The 23476-nt window shown below is 40.4% G+C and overlaps 3 protein-coding genes across 8 annotated transcripts; 1 reads left to right on the forward strand and 2 right to left on the reverse strand.

Annotated features, from left to right (window-relative positions):
• Positions 1-1291: 1291 nt before the first annotated feature.
• Positions 1292-11241, reverse strand: vgll3 (vestigial-like family member 3). Of its 6 annotated transcripts, none has more exons than XM_037240493.1 (6): positions 11093-11241; positions 6376-7205; positions 3162-3289; positions 2666-3002; positions 2062-2592; positions 1292-1982 (listed from the first exon to the last, which is right to left on the reverse strand). In XM_037240493.1, the coding sequence occupies exons 3-6, from the start codon at positions 3285-3287 to the stop codon at positions 1942-1944; spliced, it is 1035 nt and encodes a 344-aa protein (XP_037096388.1). In that variant the 5' UTR covers positions 3288-3289; positions 6376-7205; positions 11093-11241; the 3' UTR covers positions 1292-1941. The 6 variants fall into 6 exon arrangements, with proteins under 6 accessions (XP_037096388.1, XP_037096392.1, XP_037096391.1 ...); XM_037240497.1 differs by lacking the exon at positions 11093-11241 and having other exon boundaries at positions 6376-6931; positions 7073-7437; XM_037240496.1 differs by lacking the exon at positions 11093-11241 and having other exon boundaries at positions 6376-6960; positions 7073-7437.
• Positions 10041-15955, forward strand: chmp2ba (charged multivesicular body protein 2Ba). The gene is made up of 6 exons (XM_037240531.1): positions 10041-10261; positions 11953-12044; positions 13477-13671; positions 13963-14065; positions 14225-14331; positions 14781-15955. Exons 1-6 carry the CDS (start codon positions 10225-10227, stop codon positions 14898-14900), a joined length of 654 nt encoding a protein of 217 aa, XP_037096426.1. The 5' UTR covers positions 10041-10224; the 3' UTR covers positions 14901-15955.
• A 1187-nt stretch (positions 15956-17142) lies between these two features.
• Positions 17143-20862, reverse strand: pou1f1 (POU class 1 homeobox 1). Its single transcript, XM_037240481.1, has 7 exons — positions 20507-20862; positions 20024-20185; positions 19810-19908; positions 18386-18649; positions 17970-18134; positions 17840-17900; positions 17143-17766 (listed from the first exon to the last, which is right to left on the reverse strand). Exons 1-7 carry the CDS (start codon positions 20640-20642, stop codon positions 17532-17534), a joined length of 1122 nt encoding a protein of 373 aa, XP_037096376.1. The 5' UTR covers positions 20643-20862; the 3' UTR covers positions 17143-17531.
• Positions 20863-23476: the final 2614 nt, after the last annotated feature.

The following is a 23476-nucleotide window of genomic DNA, read 5'->3' on the forward strand; positions in this document are numbered from 1 at the left end:
GTTATTTACAAAGTAAATTGGTTCTTCTCTTGTATTTCTTAGTATAGTCTGTGAATTAAAATACTATACATATCATTCTCAAACAAAATTTATGAATAATTACTTGTCTCGACTGACTTTTTGAGACTCCAGAATTGTTTTTTGTGAACTTTGTCGTTCTTCCTGCAATGGAAGTGCCTGGAGTGATTCTCCGAGGGTGCCAGTGGGATGTCTGTTAGCATATAATTGCTAAATGCTAATGCTAATTAGGAGTTCTGTAAGAAAAGACAATCTGCGTTGCAAAATCTTCCTAAATGTCACCATACTTTTTAAAAATGGTATGTTTTTTTTCTACGTTGCCCTGTTAATTTAATTCATTTCAATATATAGGATTTTCTCAGAATTGTTTGTCTACTGAGCAAATCTTCCATGATGGCTAAAGTGTAGTTTATAAAAAAGAGGGTACATGATGTACAAATTACTTGTTTTAACCTTCAAAACCAATTGCACAAACTGAATGAGCATCGCATTTTGTTTTTTGTTCAAATTGAATTGGTTGAGTACTCCTTATTTTCCTGTTCAGGGTCATGCATCTTCATTGTCAAGCTGGAAAAAAAAGAAATCTCAAATTATAAGCAATTCTTGGAACATCATTCTCGAAGCATGCTCCACTTGAGATTTCTTGCTTGATGCGTGATTAGTTCTGGAACTGCTGCTGGCTAATAAACAGAACCACATAAAAGAGAAGTTTGAGCTGGAATGTCTTTGCGGTACTACTGTTGGGAATAGCAACTGTCTGGCTGCACTGTATACATAAAATGTTATTTAACTAAAGAAACTTGCCAGGAATCTACTCCGAGATGAGCATTTCACAAAATTAACTCTTTGAATTAAAAACACTTTTATTGTATTTCTCCTCTTTGTATTTTGTCAAGTCTATTATTAGTAATATTGTAGAAAAAAACAAACGTGCTCACTTTGACTGTCTGTCAGCCGGGTCCAGTAAACTTCCTGTCCAGACAAGACAAATGCATTCTTGCTGTTTGTCGACTGTCTGTGCGTGTGATTTAAAGTGCATGTTTTTGTCAGGAGAGGAAAAAAAAAAAAACTGTTATGGTATCTTATAATAACTATTTATGGAATGCAAACTATTTCCTCTAGCAACAATTCAGTGGTGAAAGCTGTGAAGTCTTCGGTTTTAGCATTTTTACACATCAGTTTGGTTTACGGGCTCAGTATTTGATTTTGCTTTTAGACCATTGTATTTTTCTGTGGATGTGAATTTATCGAATTTCTGTTAATATAAAACAGCTTCATTTGCAAATAGAACGTCATAATTTATTATTTACATTCAAACATACAGTATCAAAATATTCAACACACAATCCCTTGAGGCAAAATTTAAAAATTTTAAAGGTAGCATTCAGGCACAGATGTCATCCAGCAAAAAAAAAAAAAAAAAAAAAAAAAGCACACTTTGAAAGGCAAAACTGTACACATTTGGTATATGGGTCAATATCACTATAAGGTGACTTTGAAATGATTAATTGCCAAACTCCTAAACTAAAAATGAACGACAAGCTGACAATGTAAATATAAACTGAAGAAAGACGACAGGATGGACAACAATTTCAGGGACAAAATGGTCAATACTAAAATAGAAAATCAAAATTACTGATGATTTTAAGAGATTTATCATTGTTTTGGTATTTGTGCAAATGTTTAGCCGTGTATTTTAAGACTGATGAGGGGGGAAAAAGTACGATATAATGATATTGACCCATTGCTCTTGAAACAGAACTGCTCAAACACATAGAATGAATGAGTTCATCTCCGTCATAAGTTATGTAGATAAGGCAGGAACAGTAGTAGAAGAGTCCATCCATATTGTTCATTGTCGTATTGGTTTTGCAACCACCAATTGATGATGCCACTTAGTCCTTCTTAAATGCACGTCAGCACTTAGAACCAGACTGATGACTTTGCTTTGGTCTGCTCATGAGCTGCAGAGAGACAATAAAACATTGTTATTCCCACTTCGCGTACTTATACACTTGATTGGATTCTTGTGACCGAACCAACCTGAATCATACAACTCCAAGGATCCATGGAGAGTTGAAGGTGTCCAGGGAATAGATGTAGCCGTGATTGGGCTGCAGCTACTGGGGTCCATTTCTGTCTTTGCGCTCTCGCTGAGCGGGGAACTCCCTGCGCTGGCTGTAGACTGACTTTGGTTTCTCACACCAGGCAGCAGAAGAGGACTAAACCTGGACTCGAGCGCCGTGCCGGGACTCGGGTACGAATGCAACATAGGCCGGTGGTGATGGCGAGTATGGATGTGAGTGCGGTGGTGTGGATGGTAGACATCGTGAACGTTTGGGTAGCTACTTGTGCTTTGGGGGTTAAGGCTGTAGGTCCAGCTGTCTGTGAGGCTAGCTAGCGGTTGGAGGCCGGCCTGGGAGAGCACGTGACCAGCCCATAGACCGCCGTCAGCCGGGTTGAGGGAAATTGGACTTGGGGAGAAGTCTGACAACGAGACAGAAGGAAGGCAGGTGGTAGAAGGGGATGGATAGGCGCTGCTCCATGTTGGACTGTTCTGAAGTGACTCACCATCTAAAACAAAAATGTAAATCAGTCAAAGAATGAAAGTCATTTTTCGAGGAACTATCCCAATGCCTCTGTTTACCTTTCCATGATCCGTTTGAGGCAGACGTCTGAATCATCCGGCTCGGCTTGGGCTCCCTGTTAAGTCCGGCCGACTGACTGAGTGCCCGAGAGAAATGTTCGTCCACCACGTCACTGATGTCGCCTTGGAAGTAGGTGAACAATATACAGCGGGAGTTTAAGTACTCCGCACCTGCTGGTTGACTTCCGTCTTTAACCTCCAAGTCGTGTAATGATAAACATCCAGATTGGGTTCCGGGAGCCGGGCGAAGACACGGATCTCTGGTTGGTATTCCTCGTCCTCCGCCTTGCTGCTGGCCTGAACAGTTGTGCATCTTAGTTTGAGAGCTCAGCTTCCTCTGGAAGGAGAATCAAAAAAGCATGGAATGAAAAGGGAGGTCATTTAAAATACAGGATTTATTTTTCTGTGTTTTTCAAATCAAATCAAGTAATAGAATTGATTCAACAACATTTCTGATAACGCCTTTCTTCAATGTATGTTGCAATGAAAGTCTCACCTGTTGTTGTTGCTGTTGCTGCTGCTGCTGTTGGCAATGATGATTGTAATATGTCGACTTGTAGGCTTCTGCAGGGAGGAGGTGTGCTCCATAGCTTTGGTGGTACATCACATCCAGGCAGCTCATAGCTAGAGAGCAAAACGGAGATTACTGGACTATCACGGGCTTCAGGCTGGTTGCGTCCCCTCACTCTTCCGAACCTCCATATATTGGCAAACACATACAATGGCCATGCCGTCCTGCTTGAATGCTGACAATGCGCCTCCAGCTGTGCACCACCCGGGGCCACAAAGTCCACCAAAAACTTGTGACACTCGAGCCCAGTGAAAAACTCCTGTCAAGACTTCAGCTCTCTTCTGATTGGCTGTTCTCTCTCTCTCTCTCTCTCTCTCTCTCTCTCTCTCTCTCTCTCTCTCTCTCTCTCTCTCTCTCTCTCTCTCTCTCACGCCCCCATTTGGAAAGGGTCTGGTCTGCACACACTTGCTACGTATGTACTAAATACATACACCCTTGGTTTACATGGCCTCCAAAATTCTATTACATCTGTTTGTTTACATCACACTTAAACAATTTACTGGTTAGCTTTTTATTATGCTGGTTTTTATAGTGCTACTTAACTGCAGCTCCTCGCATAAAATGTAATATTAGAAATGACTCAAGATGGCCCAGAGATTAGCGAATGTAAATGGTTCCATAGCAATATGCTAGTTTTATTTTTGTGGCTTCATTCATGCTGTGTATCATTCTGGTGATTCCACACATTCTGGAAGGGTAAAACAAGGCTGCGTGTGGTCTGGAAAGAGTATGAGGAAAGAGAAGAAAGAGTATGAGGGCATCTTGTGGAGAAAGTGTTGATGGCAGGTCAGTGTGTTCACTGTACAGAAGATGGTCCCATTTAATGCAAGTTAAAATGGTATTCATGAATTTTGAACAGTCAAATTTTATTTCCAAGAGTGTGTGCACAATTGTGTAAAATCTTTGAAAATATGTTTTATTTTTGTTTGTTTTGTTTTATTTTATGTTTATTTTTTATTCATGTGTTGATTTATTTGTTGATTTATTATATTTATTTATTTTGCTTTTTTATGTCATGTGCAGACCTCATATCAAATTCTGCTTGTTCCATTGTGGTTGGACAAATAAGCAAATGAAATAAAACCACCTTCAAGAGTGAAAAGAAGCTTTTTAACAACACACACACACACACACACACACACATGCATGGAGGCAATACTATTTACACCTGTTTACTATTCATCATTGCACCAATATATACCAGTGAGACATAAATAAGACAACAGGCTGATTTATTATTATTCCCCGGATCAGGCCCAGCTCGCTGTCATTGTTGAGTTTCACATTCGAGTCGCCGGGACTGATGAGACCCGAGGGAGCCCGACAAATGGTTAACGCTTCCGTCACTTTCCGCCATCTTTCTTTCACTTTGATCTCACAGTGGGAGCGCACATTATTCAGGCGATGTCTCCTGCTGTGATTAGACTTCACGAAAATAGGCCATCAGTTTAAGACAACTCTGTAGATAATTTGAATCGGCTTATAAATATATTTCACTGGATTGAAATCAAGCTAACAGAAATAAAATAATTTTTAAAATATTTTTGTAAAGATAGGCCTACATAGATAATGTTAATGCTTCTCTTCATGCTGTTTTACACTCAGTGTGGAAGTGGGGCAGTAGAGCACACCAAGCGCCTTCGGGACACACACACTTGGATATATTGTCGCGCACACACACTTTTGCACACTTGAGAGTGTGCATTACAGCAGCACAGACACACATGAATTGCTCGTGTCAGACACTCGACCTCGGGGGTTTTCCACCAAACATCTGGAGCCGCTCGTGCCGCCTCTCCACTTTGCCTTAATGAGGCACAGTGATGATTATTAGAAGATGTTTTAAAGGGGAAGGGGAAGAAAACGACAGAAATGACTATGAAGTTTTGGAATTCTTTGCTTTTTCTGATCCTAAGCCCTAAAGGAATAACGGAAGAACCTTTGGTGCTTTGGATCTAAAGACGATTTTACGAGCGAGACACATTTCAGAAGCACATTCTGTTGTGATGATGTTTTGAGTTTGGAGATGTCCTTGAAGCAGTATGAGCTGCTAAAAAAAAAAAAAAAAATACTGACTGAAGGAGCTATAAGGTGCAAAGAGAGTCAGTTTTGTGGCTAATTAAGATGTTTAATTAAAAATCTATCCTCCAGTCTTGATGAAGCAGGTGTGAGATGATGCTGACTGCTTGTTTATGAAAATGCAGAATCAGGAATATCTTAGCTATATAATCGTTATCATTCTTTCCCTGGATAGACTATTTTTTTCTTCAAGTCCATGGTGTGGCTTTTAATTTCACATTATCATTCTAAAAGACCTAACAGGATAAACAGCACCATTATGTGTCAACAACTTGCTTATTCGTGTCAAAATCAAAGAAATTAGCTTATTTGCAATGTGGTCGCTGTTTAATGAGAAACACACTCATTTGATCATTAATGGAAATTGAGTCTTTTTTTGTGTACGACGCAAACGCCATGCTTCCCTGTTTTCATTATCTCACTCTTTAATAATGTCATTAATGGAAATCTCTTGAATGGTAATGAGAGTTTTGATTGCAAAGACAACAAAGGGAGCCGGGCCCGGCCGCCATTGTGAACGTGAGTGCTCTGAAGAAAGTGAGTTGAAGATATTGGATATTCCCTCAGAGTCTCAACGCTGACCTTGCTTTAAAAGCACATAATTACTTAGTCCATCCTCCACTTTTGCCGCTCATTCTGCATGTGTGAAGATAATGAAGCCGCCCTGGCTGCTGGCTAAAAGTTAATGAGATGATGAAGACTCAAATGCGGGGGTCATTTTCACCGAGGGGAATCCATCCAATGACAGATACGGGCTTGGTGTTAAATACGAGTTTGACATGCATTTAATGTAAAAATTCGCACTGCATTCGGAAAACAAAATAATGTTAATGTTTCTGTTTGTGTATCGGATATGCATGAAATTAAAGCATAAAAAAAATACCTCTGCAATTTACTTGCAGACAAAAGTCACTCTTGCGGGAAAAAGACACAAAGGGAACTATATTTTATATTATAACTATAATTTTTATATTTTAAAACCACGACACCAATTTTGTGATTGACTAATGATATCAAGCATTTAATGTATTAACACCCTCCAACTACTGTAAACCTTCACCTTCATTTGGAGAGTGTCCTCTGTTGCCCTTCCAATCATAATGACTTAAATTCCCTTATGCTGATGCGGCGTCTGAGTCGAACTCCTGCTGGGACCACCAGCCTAACATCTCCAGCCTGGCTTGTGGATGAAGATGGCTGCTTATAGCCTTAGGAGAGATGCTTTTAATGCATGTCCACACACAGATTGGCCTCCTTGGGCAAAATGGACCTGTGGATAAAAGGCAACATCATTGGAGCTTGTGACATCCAAAATTGGCGCCAGCAGCATGTTGGCGGCGTGACCTTACTTGCAAAACCATCTGCTTGTCGGGCGCGTGTGTGGTCCAAGTGCACCTGCGCAATATTTCTGGGCTTGCGAGTCAGGGGGATGATGATGATGATGATGATGATGATGAGCGAGCACTACGGGGGGGGGGAATAATCTCTTATTACACACAATTCCCCGATGTTGTTTTGTGGCAGGAGTCGTCCCACGAGTGGAGTCACTCGCTCGATTTATTGCCCTCCCTGTAGCCTTCGCCATCTTCTCGCTGATCACTCCTCTTGGCCGCCCGCTGGGTTCCAGATGTCCCAAGAATCGAGTCTATGAGTTGCAGTTCTTGTTTCAATCAGTCCCCCCCACATGTTCTTCAATTAGCCCTCCCTTTTTATGGGACATTCCATTGTGGTCCAACTCACATTTATTTAATTCCTACCTCATGTTGTCTATTTGAGATCTTTGTTGGATTCATCCATCAGACAGCAGCAAAATCCCCAGCCTCCCCCTCGTTGCTCCGTTTTGCATACAGACATATTTCAGACTTGTTACATGGCAGGGACACGGGAATGCTTCAAAAAAATAGACATATATGAGGTCTTATTATACAACAAGTTGGGATTTATGTCTGTCGATATCCACCCCGAGGCCCCCTGAGAAGGTATATAGTTGAAATTCCATTGCATGACAACACAGATATAAAAGGAATGTTTTGTTGTTTTAGTCAGATGGTCACAATATTAGGCACACCTACAATGCAATGAAATCAAATCAGTTGTATTTTTCTGTTGTATTTTTTTAAATTACTTTATTTTGCAATATTAGACATTGCAACTAAAGCACAATTAAAAATATTATTTTAACTCATTCACTGCCATCCCAGTTAAAATGAATATTTGAAGTCATTGGCAGTGAATGAGTTAATCAGAATTTATATATTTTTTATATTTTTATTTTTTTGCAGGATTGTAGTGGGATGGCACATATCGCAATAACATTTTACACTGCCACCTCAATCTGGATTTTTTTTCCTTTTTTCTCTTTTCCCTTGATGTTCTATAAACGGCACAGACACGAAACGAGGAAAAACAATGTCAAACCACTACAAAGAATTTTTTAGTTGTTTTTTTTGTGGACTCCTAGGTTTCACTTGCATAAATCACCACCCATCGCTCTCATCGGTGGTCCATAAGTTGGTTTATCTGGACAGGAAAGGGGAAAACACAGTTGTTATCAGCCTACAGCAACGTCACGGATGTCAAGTGAGGGGATTCAAGCGATTTGTTCAATAATACCTTAAAGCTGAATAGCCCGGTGCATTTTATGGCTGCGACTCCCGTGGATTGTTCAGGGTTTCTCATTTCACACATGAAAGTCTCTCCACTCTCTGTGTGGTGCTTTTTAACATTACATTTTGCCCAAGGCTAAATGTTAGACATAGGAGGAGAAGTGGAGGAAGAAAGTGATACCAGATAAGAGTTGATAGAAGCAAATTGGGAATAAAGCTATTGCAGCGATAGAAGATAATAAAACAGATTAAACGATTTCTTTGTTTTTCCGTCAAAGCGCGTCCTCACAGTGCCCTGATGGGGACCAATTTTCATTTTCAAGGACATTAAAATATAATGGCACCTCCAAAGTTGAACATGTTTGTTCAGTAATGCTGGTTGACTTCCAAGTTCATAATATTTCAAAACAATGAATGCATTATATTTGTTCAAATTCCAAACAGTTGTGTCATGGAATTTTTATTCACTGTGCAGGCAAAGTTTAAGTAACATTTCAACAAAAATAAAGATAAATTAACCACTTTGCGATAAACTACGATAAGGTAAGACCGTTTATTTATTTATTTATTTATTTATTTATTTATTTATTTATTTAAAAGCCATTGCTGATTCTTAACTGAAATTATATAGACGGAACTGGAAGACATTATGATTTTTGCCATTATTGATATGACCAACAAAAAAAAAAGATTTTGCATATGACAAATTCAGAGTTTGTATACCTGAAGGAGTCCTAAATGCTCGGGGCCAGATTTCTCACCACTGAGGCCCGATGATGATGAGCCCTATTTAGTGGAGGGGTGGGGGTGGGGGTCCCCGTGGTCCTCAAGTGATTAGTGGCAAACATCTTCCCTAATAACCTTAACAAGAACTACGCCTCAGGACGACATGCCTCTGCACACCTCTCCTCGGAGATAGAAGAGCTGTGGGCTATGCACCCTCCCCTCCTCCTCCCTTACAAAGTCACCTCTTTCCTTCTCTCCTCTCCTCCAGCCACAACTGGGCATCTCCCACCATGTCTGCCATCCACGGCACTAACACCAGCACACACATGCACTAAATTGGGTTGGTTATGGTTCATGAGTCCCACCTCGCCCCATAAAGTTGCCCTCAGCATCAATATGAAATAAGACAATATGAATACACAATAGAGGGGAAGGGAAGGGAAGCCCCCGTCCCTTGGGATGATGAGTTATGGAAGGAAATTGAGAGAACATGCTTTGATACTGTGAGGAGTTGTGGAGATTTTTTTTTTTTATTGTTTTTTGCTGCTGTTTTTTTTAGTTCACCAGCAGCAACTCTGTTGTTGTTGTCTTAAAACCAGTTCCATTTTTGTCTTGACTCATGCATCGTGCAACACTTAAATGAAGTAAAGAAAAACAAGGTACTGAAAAATCCAATCTTTTAGAATTATATGCAAATTGCATCCTGTAAGTGATGTATAATATTGAGTTGTTGAACCAACCATTTGTTTGACAAAACTTTAAGAGTTTTTTTTCTGAGACTATGGAATAGTTTAAAGGATAAAAATAGAAATTTAAGCCTTGGATCTCAAGACATTGTCCAGACCACTGAGCTCAATCTTGAAACTCGGATTAGCATCCTTGGCAAGCAAAATGAGGCACCAGACATTTCTTTTGTGTGTGTAAAAGAGCAGTTGGTTGCTTCATTACTTTTTGGTCCTGATGTTGTATTCATTTTGTTATTCATTAGAGATTAAGGTTGGTTGTAATTGGAAAATTAAATTTCTGACATTGTCAATCAAAACTGAGATTTATTTTCTTTGTAAAGTCATATTTTATGTTTTTGAATTTTAGTTTTTGAGGTCTGTAATTTGGATGCTGCCTTCACGACAGGATTTAATCCAGGAAATATTGATTTGTTTTTATTTTTTGTGTGTGTTTTTGTAAGGTTTACGCTGATTTGCTTGAAACAACATCTCTCTTTTGCACCTATGATTCTGTTCATATAATCAAGCAGACACGATTTAATCATTTTTATGAAAACAAGAAGCGGTCTATTTTTTTTCTATTATCAGACTATTTTTCATGTTTCACGAGTACACGTGAAGGCAGCACAAGGAGTGTTTTCATGACGTCACACAGAGCGGTCGAGCCAGTCAGTCAGCTGAGAGAGGAACAACCCGACAACAGAAAGTCAACCAGGAAGACGCCGACGCTGCTAAACTAACCTACCGGTCGATCGCTCCATCAAGCACCGTACTTAGTTTACGCCCGGAGTCGTTTTAGTTTGTCTCTATAACCTTTATATTTTATATAATAGTCTGTATAAAGGCAGAACGATGGCTTCCCTTTTCAAGAAGAAGAAGACTGTCGACGGTAAGTTTGTTTTGGGGCACAAGCTAAGCTAAGTTGTGTTGTTAGCCCGAGACTGTATCAGTGTTGCGTCCATACCTCATAAGTTCGGCTTCCAATTGAACCCGTTTGACTTGTTTCAGATGTTCCATGAGTCACTGGACACATTGTCACTCTCAGCATTGTATCAGTAGTTCCCATGAGATTTACATTTGGAAGATAATAATGGTCGTGCGGAAATAGCTACGAATGTCATTTTAGGGTGTATTTAAAAAGCCTGAAAAATGTCAAAATGTACTTTTCAATGTAAACTATGAATAAATTGGTCTTCTCGCGATTTGTAAATAGAACACCATTTGGTTAACCTTACAACTTTCACATTAATGTTTTACTTGAAATTATATTAAACAGATGTTTGTCAGTCTGTCGATATCGATCGATGTCGACCGATATCGATCGATCTATCTGACGTCTGCTATTATGAACCTACGTTCATTTTAGTCTGTACAGTGATCCATTTGTGTTGAAAAATAGCTCAGTTGATTATATATAGAGTTGTCAAAATTCTGAGTGGTCTCTCAATCTCCAAAGTATTTTCCTCAGGCTGATAATCAAGCATGATAAGGTCAAAAGGCAGCCACTATCAAAAAGAATTAATAATTCAATCCATAGTTAATTGTGATTAGGTAGAGGGCACGATGAGGATGGCAGAACAAATGGCATATAAATCTTGATGTACACTGTACTAGATCTTTTTGTTGAGAGAAAAAAAAAGGGAGAAAAACACAAAATTGCATGTTAAGGCGACCGACCTTCTCCTCTTCCTAGTTTCACTCATCCATGTTTGGTTCTTACCATCGTCTTGGTGTTAGCAAGCCAATATCGCATCTTCTGGGATTCCGCTTGGGCAAAATCCACCAAGTGTTCCTTACTTGCTCTTGTCTCGCATCAATATTATCTAGCCTTGGGTTGAAATTGCATTGTGGTTATTAGGTGATTGGAAAAATAAAGGTTGGGGGGGTTGATCACTTGTATTTGTCGGACGATATCCCTCCCACTCGAATACGTACTCGCTGCGTCACTTTGTACGTATTCACGTTTGGCTCTCGCAAGTGGTCCGACGCGACGTGACGTGGATCCATCGAATCCAAGAGAACTTTCTGTTCCATAAAACGGATTTCTTGTCGCTTCTGGAAATCTCCCTCCCCTTTTTCTCACATAGGAGCTCGTTGAAGTCTCTACTCTGCTCATTCTACATTTTCCCTTTTTTTCCTCCGGTGATTTAAAGGAGCGTAACAGAAACAACTCTTGTAGAACATGGATGTATATTTAAAAATATTTTTTATTATTAGGGATGTGAATACATTTACTTTTCATTTATAGACTATTTTCTTTACTGTATTGTATCTATTTTGGACATTTATTTGTATTTAATTTTTTTTGTTTTTTTTAGGAAATGAATGTATGGAAAAATATTTATATTTGTACTGAGGTTTTAAGTGCGCGTTAGCGCACCCTATTGGCTTGCTTACACAAATCGTTTGTTGATTTATGCTCATCCATTATCTCACATGATACCACTTAGCGATAGCGTGGGAGTCAGAAAGCTGACTAAGTAGCAATACGAGCTGTCTGGCGTGTGGTGGGAAGCACGGACACGCTGCTCACTATTAAAATAACGTCAAAATTTTTTTTTTTTTTCTGTCTTCCCTAAGATGTCATCAAGGAACAGTCGAGAGAGTTACGCGGCACCCAGAGACAGATCACAAGAGACAGAACAGCTCTGGAGAGGCAAGAGAAGCAATTGGTGAGACTCCAACATGCACAAAAATAGGGAGTTTGATTTTTTTGCATTTATTCCGACATCTTGCATCAAATCCTACCATGACCCCCTTCCTTGCTTTCGAGACATGCAGGGACATTTTCCACTGCAGGGATTATGTCTGTCGGACTAATGGATCTCAATTAATAGACATGATGGATCTGCCACGGTGGCTTTGCCACAGGCAAAACATGCAACCGGTTCTCTTCATCTCATATCCACATTCGTGTGTTTGCACAAAAAACACACAAGGTTTCCTCTCGCTGCCAGATGAAAGAAACAAATCGCATACTCTCGCCTCTGTTGTATTAAGTAAATATCATACGGGACATAATTACCTCCTCCGGGGGGGACAAGGTTTTAATTTCACATTTGCGCTAATTAGGGGAGTTTTTGAACCTCAGTGGCATGTTCCAAATAGGAGAAACTTGGTGCTAAGAGGTGGATATGACCTACATTTGCAGTTTAGCCCGGAGTACTTGCATACTCTTGCACTTTCTTCAGCAAAAAAGCACAAATTGCAAAATCTATTTCCCCCCCTGAATGGAATAACATTTTTAATTTAAGTTTTTTCTGTAGGTGGAGCCCACTAAATCAGACTGTTGTAGAAAATGTATTCATATTATATTATATTATGTTATGTTATATTATATCAAAAAAGGAAGAATAGATGTGAAATAATTGATGGTTTTACTTCATATCATTTTCAGTTTATCTTAAAGGTTGTCCTGCATAAGCTTGAGCAAATTGACCGTGGCAGCAAGACATTGTCCAGCCGCTCTTCAGGCATCTGTCTGCCTTTCAGCCTGACAGTTGTTGGCCAAGCCTCCGCGACATTTCCACTCACTACAACTGTATTTGTTTGAAATGGATGCTGCAGAGCAGACATTACGATAATCACCGTCTGCCTCTGTACTCCTCACTCCAAATTTTATTTTCACACAGCAGGTCTGACACTAATGCAGCACATAGTGTGGTGCCCGGGTGAGCCAAGTTCTAGTCATGAATAATTAATTATTTCCGATAAAGATGCTTACAGCGCACACATGAAATAAACAAGGATGTTCAGAGGCTCGGCTTGCTTCCTCTTAACCCGGAGCTTCTCTGTTGTCTCCTGGGAAGTGTACAACCACAATCTCCATGCCTGTGGGCGGTAACGTATATTCAGATGTTTACCAAAGCTAAAAGCGTGCATTTGCTCGCCACTGAATGTGGCCTAAACCACATTGGCTTTGGTTCTAATGTCTATATTTGTACACAGAGTGATTCTCTTGGGAGCTCTGTGGGTATCTTTGTTGGTTTATCGATTCTTGGTCGCGTGGAAATAGACTTCAGGTTGATGAATTGCTTGGATTGGAGATGGATGATTGTTACTACAAGATGATGACTGGCGACATTTTCCACTTCGATTCTCCAGGAAGCAGAGATAAAAAAAATGGCCAAGAGTGGCAACCGGGAGGCATGTAAAATCCTTGCTAAGCAGTTGGTCCAGCTGAGGAAACAGAAGAACCGCACGTACGCCGTCAGCTCCAAAGTCACCTCCATGAATACGCAGACCAAGCTCATGAACTCCCAAATGAAGATGGCCGGGGCCATGTCTTCCACCGCAAAGGTATTCTCCTCAACATGACACCTTGGAAATCAAATCAGAGTGTGAATTCTGTGAAGCTGAATCGCAGCTTTGCCAATGAAGCGCGAAGGGAACAAAGAGCCCAGAAGCCATTTGCTCATTTCCAAGTCAAACCATTGTAAACACACAGGTCAGCTATAATTAAGCCCTCCAATTAATGAGGCGTGATCGTGAATTGGTTGAGTGTTTGCATCAAGTGGAGTTAGTCACCAGCACTGGATTTGCGACGCCACACATTTTGAACTAAAAGGCCGTTGTGAATAATATCTGCAGACAATGCAAGCCATCAACAAAAAGATGGATCCTCAGAAGACGATGCAGATGATGCAAGATTTCCAGAAGGAGAACATGAAGATGGACATGACGGAGGAGATGAGTAAGGGCAATGCACACATGGGAAAAACATTAAACACAGGGGGCTGAAATTCAAATGCTGCCCGCTTGAGCAAAAAAAAAAAATTAAGAAAAAATGTGCTTGCTTGTTGTAAATTGTCTCAACTAAAAGACGTCATTGTCCACGTCCTTCTCGTTTTAGTAAACGATACCTTGGATGACTTCTTGGATGAGTCTGGAGATGAAGAGGAATCTCAGGACATTGTCAACCAAGTTCTGGATGAGATTGGTATTGAGATCTCAGGAAAGGTAAGCAGCTCCAGAGTGAGCATCTTAGTGGCTGTCCAACGTGATATTTCACTCAAGCAAATTTTGATACAGTTAAATGATGGGACTGTGTAATAAAGATATTATTTTATCTGACCTTTTTTTGCCCATAAATTCAAATGTGATGTTAAACTGGGGAATCTTTGAGATTCCAAAAAATAAAGTATTAAAAATAGCTACTGCATGGTGGAGCTGAGCCATGCGTCGGGCTCCCTCTAGCGGTTGTAAAAGGTATTGCAGCTCCTTAGCCATTATTGTGCAATAAGCAGGAGCACAGCTGTAGACCGGGAGGGGACATGAATTTCCCAAGCTGCCTCAGAATTGGCAAGTAGATAAGAAATCATGACATGTCGTTAATTGCACCCGCCGGACAGGAAAAGCTGCCAGTAAGCATGTTTTCAGTTTCCGTGTCTCCATTTGTGTGTGCGCAGATGGTCCGAGCTCCGGCTGCAGGAAAGAACACCCCCGATGCCGCCGCCGCCTCGTCCAAACAACCTACCATGTCTGACGATGAAATCGAGAGACAGCTCCGCGCCCTCGGCGTGGACTAACAGCTTCTGATCTCTTTCATATGGCGACTGACGCACTGACTTTGACACAGGTTAAATGGTTACACACACACACTGACACGCATCGACAGACATTTTACCGTTTTGTCGATTGCTCTACTTCTACTCAAATATTTATTACGACATTAGAGAGCTGGCTGAACGATCTGCGCTCGACTGGAAAAAAGCCGGATGCCGCCTGCACTCTTGTTCACAGTGCAGCTCGTTTTCTTCGGAAGGGCTGCAGCGCATACTTATGCAAATCATCTTCTATCTTTGCTGAAACTTGACTCTATACAAAATCATATACTACATATTTCTTTGCTTCCAATTAGTCGTATTCCTTTTTTGGGAGTGTAAAATGCACACAATGAGTGAAGCCTCACAGGTTGAAACCTCAGCTTCACATTAAAGTAATTGGTGAATCAACTCTGTACAGATTGTGACACTTTTGACTATTGGTACTAACTGAAGATGTTGCTGTTTGCTGTAGAGCATTCTATGCTAATTGAGGAGGGGTTTTTTTTTTAGGAGGGGGGGTTCTCTTGGTTGGTCTTTATCTTCTTGTATAAATCACACAAGTTCTTCAGGGATTGCAGGTTGCCGCCTGTCCTGCCATCTCGCTTCCCTTTTAGCTGCTGTGCAGTTATGCATTTTCATTGTTTTTTTTGACGAGCTGCCTGTTGTCCAAAACACACACACACACACTGCAAAGAGATTGTCACTGTGATAACAGAGGTGTTCCTGCTCATTATGATCTTTGAGTGACCATGAGTAACACGGAAACATTTCTCTTCTGTCTTAGGGCATTTTTTTGCTTTGTTACGTTTCCCTAGATTTTTTTTTTTTTTTTTGCATGTATCTCTCATGCACAACAAACGAGTTTAATAATTCAGTCATACATTTGTAAACATCTTTGAGAAGATTCATTGAGCAAAAACATCTTTGAACTTTCGATTGCTTGGGAGGTTTTATTTTGTGTGTATGTGCACTTGTTTCCTTAATTACTGGACTGTGTAAATGGGATTTTATAAGTAATAAAATTTCTTCTGGTACAACTTGTTGGTTTACTTATTGATGGAGAGATAAAATTGAAATATGGGGTTAGCTTTATGTATTATGTAGCTCAGGCCTGCATGCAGCTCTTTTACGTTCATATCAACATTTGTGTTGGGCAAACTAGTGTAAATTTCGCTCTCAAAATGGCAGGGAGAAAAATCACAGCGAAACGAAAACAAGAAGATGAACACAGGACGTTTTTAACAGAGTGGGAAAGTTTCATTTTTTTTGTTAAACGTAATGGCAAGCCATTCTGCCTGACATGTCAGATGTCAATAGCGCATTTCAAATCTTCAGCGCCACTTCAGCTCACTCCATGCTAACACCGATAACGATTTTCCAAAAGGGACTGAATTTTGCAAGTTGGACACTTAGAAAAGTCATGCAGAAAAACAGGACCAGTTTTTCCAAAAAATTACGAACCACTCAGAGACTGTCACGCTTGCATCATATCAACTGGGTTGGAACATTGCACGGGCTAAAAAGCCATGCAACGAAGGGGAGTTCGCCAGAAGTCGCACTAAGCAACATGCAAAGTAAGTGAAAAAACGCTATTGTAAATTATGTTTTTATTTGTGGACTTTGTTGAACTGAGAGTTTGTGTGTCAGAGACAGTGCACGCAATGTTCATTGTTGAAAATGACTGGCCTGTGGTCTTAGTACTGTTGGAGTCAATTTCTGTCAATTTAAAGGATATAATGATGATATGGAGTGACGTTCATGTGTGCCCATATGTATGATTTGGCTCTTTGCGGTAACACGGTAAAAAAATGTGTCTCTGACTAGTTGGCCACGCCTGGTGTAGCTACATAGAAGATTTTAATCTATTTCAATAGTAAGTAACAAGTTAAACTAAATAAAGTTTTGGGTTGTGACAGGTTTATTCCTTATAAACTGTATCCACATCCGCTTTCAGAAGAAAAGACAATAATTACAGTATGATTCTAATTATTGTAAAACAGCCGAAAAATAAAAATGTTCAATTTTAAAATTGTTACTCGTGCAGTGACAACTGTATAACGGCAGGGGGCGGAGTTGTCCCAGTTAGCTGGATTCAACTTGAACGTATTTTAAACGTGTGACCTGACTTCACATCAGTTCCGTAAAATAACTGCCAGTTTGGTAAATATCCTCTGGCTGTATTTATGAATTACAATGTATGACTTCACCAATTTGACACCAAAGCTCATTTTTTAGGTCCTTTTGTTGTTTCCTGTCAGCCACAAGTTTGCAGTACAGCAACTTGTGGAGTTAACACACTCCAATGACTTTAAATATACTAAACAATATCATATATTACATCTGAATATAAATAATGTGTTGTGCAGTACAACTACTGTAAGTATAATTAGGGAAATAAAAATTGCATCTCAACTCACAAACAAATAGTAAGACATAATGTGAATTACAATTCTTGATGCTATAAAAATGAGATTTTTTTTCCCCCTTCTCTTTTCTGTTGAGCCACCCACACCTTTTGTGCTAAAACAACAACAACAACAAAATACATTAATTTTGCTTGGTTACAGACAAAACACTCAATATAAAGCAAAATATTATGAGTTCATCCATGATTTATATCATCGACCGATGTGTTTTACTCATCTGGCCTAAGCAGTTTGTACTCAATTTGGCCAAGCAGGAGCTGAGGCTGGTTTTGACTCGTTTCTCCCTCTGGCGCCTGTTACAGAACCACACTCGGACCACTTCCTTCTCCAGGTGAAGGCCTTTAGCTATCCGGGCTATTTCCTGGGAAGATGGTTTACTTTTTTCCACAAAGCTGTGCTCGAGAGCCTCCTTAGCTCCCAGGCTGAATTGAGGAGCAAGCAGAGAATAAAAAACCTGAATAGCTGCAGTGACAAGGCAGATTAAAAAGAAAATACCTGATAGTTGTTCTCCTTTTCCTCTTTCGCTCATTCATTCCAATTTTATCATTGTTCAGAGCTGAAAGGAGATGTGAGAGGAAGGTGAATTAGAGACTTCAAAGATGGGAGAAATTGGCGACTGGCTCACCTCGAGCGAGCTCAGCTTCATCCAACCATTTGGCTAGAATGGCCTTCAGTTTGCAGGCGTTCTTGAAGCTCAGCTGCAGATTTTCAAAGCGGCAGATTGTGGTCTGACTGAATTCTGAACCGTGCACGGCGGCGAGTGCCTCGCCCACGTTGGTTTGAGTGTAGCCTAGTTAAAGGAAGCAACCTTAAAATAACACTTTAAGCCATAGAACACAAACGGTGCAGCAACATGTAGACAGACAACAGCAATACTGCTCTCCGGTTTCCTTACCAATGAAAATATTATTGCAGCTTACTAAGTCACTTACAGTAGTTGTGAAAGTCTTCTTTGTGTCTGTGTGTGGCTTGAATATATTAATGGCAAGTTACAAACGTAGTAAATGAAAGTGGGCGTGGCATTTCCATCCCAATTCTCACCAAGTTTGATCCTCCTTATCTTAAAGTCATTGGCAAACATCTCCAGCTCTTGTATCTGGGGGGAGTCCATAGCGGGGGTGTCTTCCAGCTCCCGGATGCTCTTCTTCTGAATGTTAACTTTCATCTCGCCCACAGCGGGGCCCCCAGGGGCCTCATCAGTTAGAAGGAGAGCCGAGGGCAGCGATGAGAAACCGTGACTTAATGCGCAGGAGCTGCCGCTTAAACCGGAATCTGGAAACTTGTACAAGCATGGTGTCAGTGAACCTGGACGGAAGGACACGAGAAGTGTGGAAATTTCTGTTAGTCACCAGAACATTAAATGAAGAGTAGAGACTTTAGATGGGTTCTAAAATCGTTGCATCATAAACGTCATCCCGTTTATAACGCAGTGAATCAAATGATACTATTCCGTCAATAGGTCAATGTCCACCATCTAAAATCTGAAGATGACGGCATGGGCACCCCTCAAAGGTAATCAATATTACCAAGCAACGGTGGCGTTCGATCAATATTGCATCAGTGACGGCGTCAACATTTTTCTCGTGTTATCCATTTGACAGCCTCCAGAAAGCCCCCAGGCTCAAACTAACAACCGTTGCATTTTTCAAGTCATGTCCAACACTTGGAAATCAGGACCACTTCCTCCATCTCTTGCTGTGTCCGTCATGTACGTGGACAGAATGATGAAATATTGCTTGAGCACACTGTTTGATGCAAGATATTGAGCGCTGAAATGAAACTATAAATGTATCCTTAATATGTAACTTAGCTAGCTAACTAGCTAGCTTGTTCGCTATCAATGCTTCTCATTTATTTTCCAATCTATGGTTAAAAACGGACCAAACATTTTGTTCTTTTCGTCATAATATATAAAGCAGGATTCTAAATACGCACATCTATGTTTTCCCGAGTGAGCTAAATCTCAAAATGTATGTTGCAGCTCAACTTTTCTCTTGTTTCCATCAACTCCCAAAGGAGCTCTTCTCTTCTTGAAGCTTGACACTCCACCTCCAATTTTTGAAGCCTTTTTGAGTTTGAAAAAAGAAAAGTGCGCTTCACTGATACTTGCTGGGAGAAATGTGAAAATAAAAAGTTGTTGTCGACTGTATGCGCTGCTTGGAACATTAGTCAAGGACATTGGGTAAAAGAAAAATTGAAATGATGTAATATGGCTAAATTAGCCTTGGTGTTGTTGGTGTTTCATCAAAGCCGCAGCAAAAAATATTTCCTTTATGTGAGCCAAAACCTTTTAAGTGTGTCGTTAGAAAAGTCTATAATGGACAAGAAATTGAAGAATTGTATTTTCAATTGGCCAATTTAATATTAATTGTGCAGTTTATTGTTGATTTCAAGAGTTGTAAACTCCAAATCAGGCAAAATGAGAAAGTTTCATTATAATTGAAATGATGGAACTGTGTGATTACCTTGCAGCGAGTTTGCAGCGCTCACCATGTTAGGCGGGGGTACGCCACACGTTTGCAGGATACAAGTCTGAGAAATACTCGCGGAGAGCATCTCCTGAGCTGTTATGCAAGAAAGGCACCTTCAGTCACACGTCAATCACAACTGAGATGACACAGTGAGAGGTACGCAAAAAACAAATGAAAGAAAAACTGAGCATAATGGCAGCCTGCCTACCTGCCATGATGCCGTAGGTGGCTTGCTGGTTGCTGTAATGACATGGTGTGACCGGGTAATGGAGGCTCGGGGGGCTGTTGCCCAGGGGGTTCGCCAGGGAGCTTGCGGAGAGCTGCATTTGAGAACGCTTGGACGGCTGACCCAGGGACAGCCCGGATGAGACTACAAAAAAAATCGACATTAATACAGAGGAATTATCATTATTTTTGTATTAAAAAAATCACTAAAATTCAAAAATTAAATTATTCTCATTAAATTATTCATCACTTTATTGTTTTTTTTATGCATACAATGTTTAAAAATGAAGAAAATATTCTCATTGTGAAAGCAATAACACATATGAACTAGCTTGATCGGATGCCTGTTTTGACATCTCCATTTCAGCCTTTATGTCAGAGCACGTTATTATGTACTAGAAGAAACGTGCCAGCCATTAGTGTAGTAAATAAATGATGTTAGTAATCCAGATGGAGGCCCACTTACCTGCAGAGACCATGCTGTGGCCGTGGGAGGTGCTTGGCAGGCAGTCCCCGGCTGAGCTGTGGTGCATGAAAATTGGCAAAGGAGAATCTCCTGCCAGAGGCGAGAAAGCGTCACCACCAAATACCTGAGACGCCATTCGGCCTCTTTGCGTTGTCTGATACGGTCCACTTTGCTTAGGTCATCACCCCCTTTATTAATTCATTTTCACTCACAGCATTTTTCAACCCTCAACTTTTTTTTGAGGGTTCCTCACTTCTGTCGCGGGCTGCATTAAAATTAAAGCTGAGCTTGTCTTTTCTCTATCCCATCACCGGGTAAGTGAGCGTCTGTCACCCCCTGGAGACTTTGCATCCTCCTGTAGGTATTTATACACCCCCCCCAGGAGCTTCCACTAGTCCTCACTCCACCCCAGGAGGCCCCTTCTTTCACATCAACCAGCAGCTACCAATCCCATGCCACCTCTGTTATTGTGTTTTTCCGTCCCTGCCTTTGTGTTATCCGGTCTCCAAATCCAGGATTAAGGTACAGAGCGGCGTAGAAACCCGATCTGGCTCGACCCTCGCTTTCTATCCACCGGCGCTGCGTCCCACCTTTGATTAAAGGGTTCGCCTGTTGTGCCGTAGGGCGGCGGTGTCCAAAATAACAAATACCTGCTTTGATTTCAATTTCGTGATTTTTTTTTTTTTGGTTGGGGTATTTTGTGAGATTTTTTCGGATTGCATAAAATATGCCTTGGGTCAATCAAGGTTGGGAAACATTGTAATAACAATTACTAACAATTTAAAAAAATGAAGCACTGTTAAAGGAATTATTGTTTCCAATGCTCCACTCTACAGAGCCATTCGCTCGATATCCCCTCAGTTGAAGATGTCACAACTCGAACTCTTCATCTCCTTCCTAACTGAGCAGAATGCCTCGGCGGTGTTTGGCCTGCCCCCCCCGACAAGTGTCTGATGTTTTGACAGCGGGCGATAGAGAAACTGCTACCACTTTGTGCCTGTTCGGAATTCTCCGCCGCTGTTTTCTCAGCGTGATATATTCTCCTTGACAAGGTCCTCTCCACACACACAACGCACAAGGCATCATGCAGAGCAGCCGTGACCTTATGACACTATTTTCTTTGTGAGAGCCAGGGATGAAAATGGAGCGCTGCATTATGGCTCCCTGCTATTTGACATAGTGATGATTTGGACAAAGCCAAAATCGAGAATGATTACAAACACGGCAAATATTGATTCAGGTAAACAAGATCGAACGTGGTCGTAGAGTTGCGGGGGAATTGGAGATGATGTCATCTCAAAGATCTAACCTTAACCCCAACATAAGAATTCAGACATGATGATATCGCACCAAAATGTTTTATTAATATGGAGGGATGTGGAGATAAAAAAAAAAAAGTGCAACCGCACATGCTGCGTTGCATTAAAATCCGTGTTAAAGCACTTCTTCCTGGCAGCGAGGAGGCCATTATCCCTGTAGAGCTTAATTAGCTGCCGCAACAGAAGAAAAGTGAATCACTGATAATGCACGTCCCCTCGGGGCCACGACCTTGGGATCTGCTGCCGAGCGCATCACTCCGAAAAGGTCTGGAAAAAAAAAACCTCCCAGGTAAAATGGAGCGTGAAGCGGGAAACACTTCTCGTTCCTCCTGTCACTTAGTTGCCGTGAATTGAGAACGTTCGACTAAGCTTTTGGTTCATTATATAAAAGAGGTCACTTTGTCTGCTGCTCAAATTGGAGACATTTTTGCATACCAGTTTTGAAAAAAATGACCTCTTGAAAGGCCTATTGCTAAGTCTTGCTAGCTAATATGATTTTAGACCTCTAAATAAATGTATCTGGAAAAGTCTTTTGTTTCTCGTACCCTTGCAGCCTTGCATGTACGTGACAAAATCGCAGTGCAAAATGTATATATTATAAAAAATAAAATATAAATAAAATATATAATATATGATTGGAATAACCCAACAGATATAATAGGACTGTGTTTAATGCAAATAAAAAAATTATGCAATGTGCAATTTACTGTGCTGCGGTCAAGCAGCTGGTGGAAGGCAGCTGGAAGGTTTGCGAGAAGTGCAACAGTCTGCATCTCGAGGGAGCTTACTTGTTGCCTCCATTTGCATGACACCACAGCGGGGCGGATAAAAAACTAACTGGCATTCATTGTGCGGCAAGCTTCACTTGTTTGCAGGCCGGGCTTATCCCAAGCGAGCCAATTATCTCAGAGTGAGCGGAAGAGAACGTTGCCTTTGTCTTCGTATGGTGTCCGTTTTGCGCTCATTGCAGAGTGTTTGGGTTAAAACAGCGGGGACCCATCACCAAGGACAAAGGTTAAGCTAGGGAGCATGCCGGCCATGTGCTCGCTGTTGTGTCTGTATTTGTGGTTATCCGGCCCGGAGCTCTGCTTCACTATTGTTGATGGAGGTGGGCAGCAGGTGAAAAATAGCTTGTGGGTGGCGGGCATGATTCAACTTGCTTGAGCTCGCGATGCTAATTTTGGAGTTTGGAATGTTTTGCTGTGAGCTGAAACAACTCTGTGGCTTGAAACATGCTTTATATACATATTTATATATTAATATTTATATATTTACATATTTATATTATATATATATATATTATATATATTATATTATATTATATATATATATTATATATTATATATTATATATTATATATTATATATTATATTTTATTTATATATATTTTATTATATTATTATATTATATTTATATTTATATTTATATTTATATTTATATTATATATATATATATATATATATATATATATATATATATATATATATATATTAAGGTACAACCACCAACTAGGTAACTACATTATCTACGTAAGTCGCATCTACTTTTAACACGAGTAACGTTCAGTCATCGCTTGCCATAATTGAACAGAGACAGAAATTGTGAAAAGGGATACTTGAAATATGTCCCAGTCTTCTTTCATTTCAGCCAA

The sequence above is a fragment of the Syngnathus acus genome, chromosome 21, assembly GCF_901709675.1.
Source record: "Syngnathus acus chromosome 21, fSynAcu1.2, whole genome shotgun sequence".
Taxonomy (NCBI): Eukaryota; Metazoa; Chordata; class Actinopteri; order Syngnathiformes; family Syngnathidae; genus Syngnathus; species Syngnathus acus.

Excerpts from the sequence above, each read along its gene's own strand:
- vgll3 (XM_037240493.1), bottom strand. The coding sequence starts at position 3,287 with ATGAGCTGCCTGGATGTGATGTACCACCAAAGCTATGGAGCACACCTC. Across the intron at positions 2,593-2,665 it reads CTCAAACGGATCATGGAAAG|ATGGTGAGTCACTTCAGAAC; the intron begins GTAAACAGAGGC and ends TTTTTGTTTTAG. Across the intron at positions 1,983-2,061 it reads CTTGGAGTTGTATGATTCAG|CTCATGAGCAGACCAAAGCA; the intron begins GTTGGTTCGGTC and ends GTCTCTCTGCAG.
- pou1f1 (XM_037240481.1), bottom strand. The coding sequence starts at position 20,642 with ATGGCGTCTCAGGTATTTGGTGGTGACGCTTTCTCGCCTCTGGCAGGA. Across the intron at positions 20,186-20,506 it reads CCACAGCATGGTCTCTGCAG|TCTCATCCGGGCTGTCCCTG; the intron begins GTAAGTGGGCCT and ends TTTTTTTTGTAG. Across the intron at positions 18,135-18,385 it reads GATAAGGAGGATCAAACTTG|GCTACACTCAAACCAACGTG; the intron begins GTGAGAATTGGG and ends TCCTTTAACTAG.
- chmp2ba (XM_037240531.1), top strand. The coding sequence starts at position 10,225 with ATGGCTTCCCTTTTCAAGAAGAAGAAGACTGTCGACG. Across the intron at positions 14,066-14,224 it reads GGACATGACGGAGGAGATGA|TAAACGATACCTTGGATGAC; the intron begins GTAAGGGCAATG and ends TTCTCGTTTTAG. Across the intron at positions 14,332-14,780 it reads GTATTGAGATCTCAGGAAAG|ATGGTCCGAGCTCCGGCTGC; the intron begins GTAAGCAGCTCC and ends GTGTGTGCGCAG.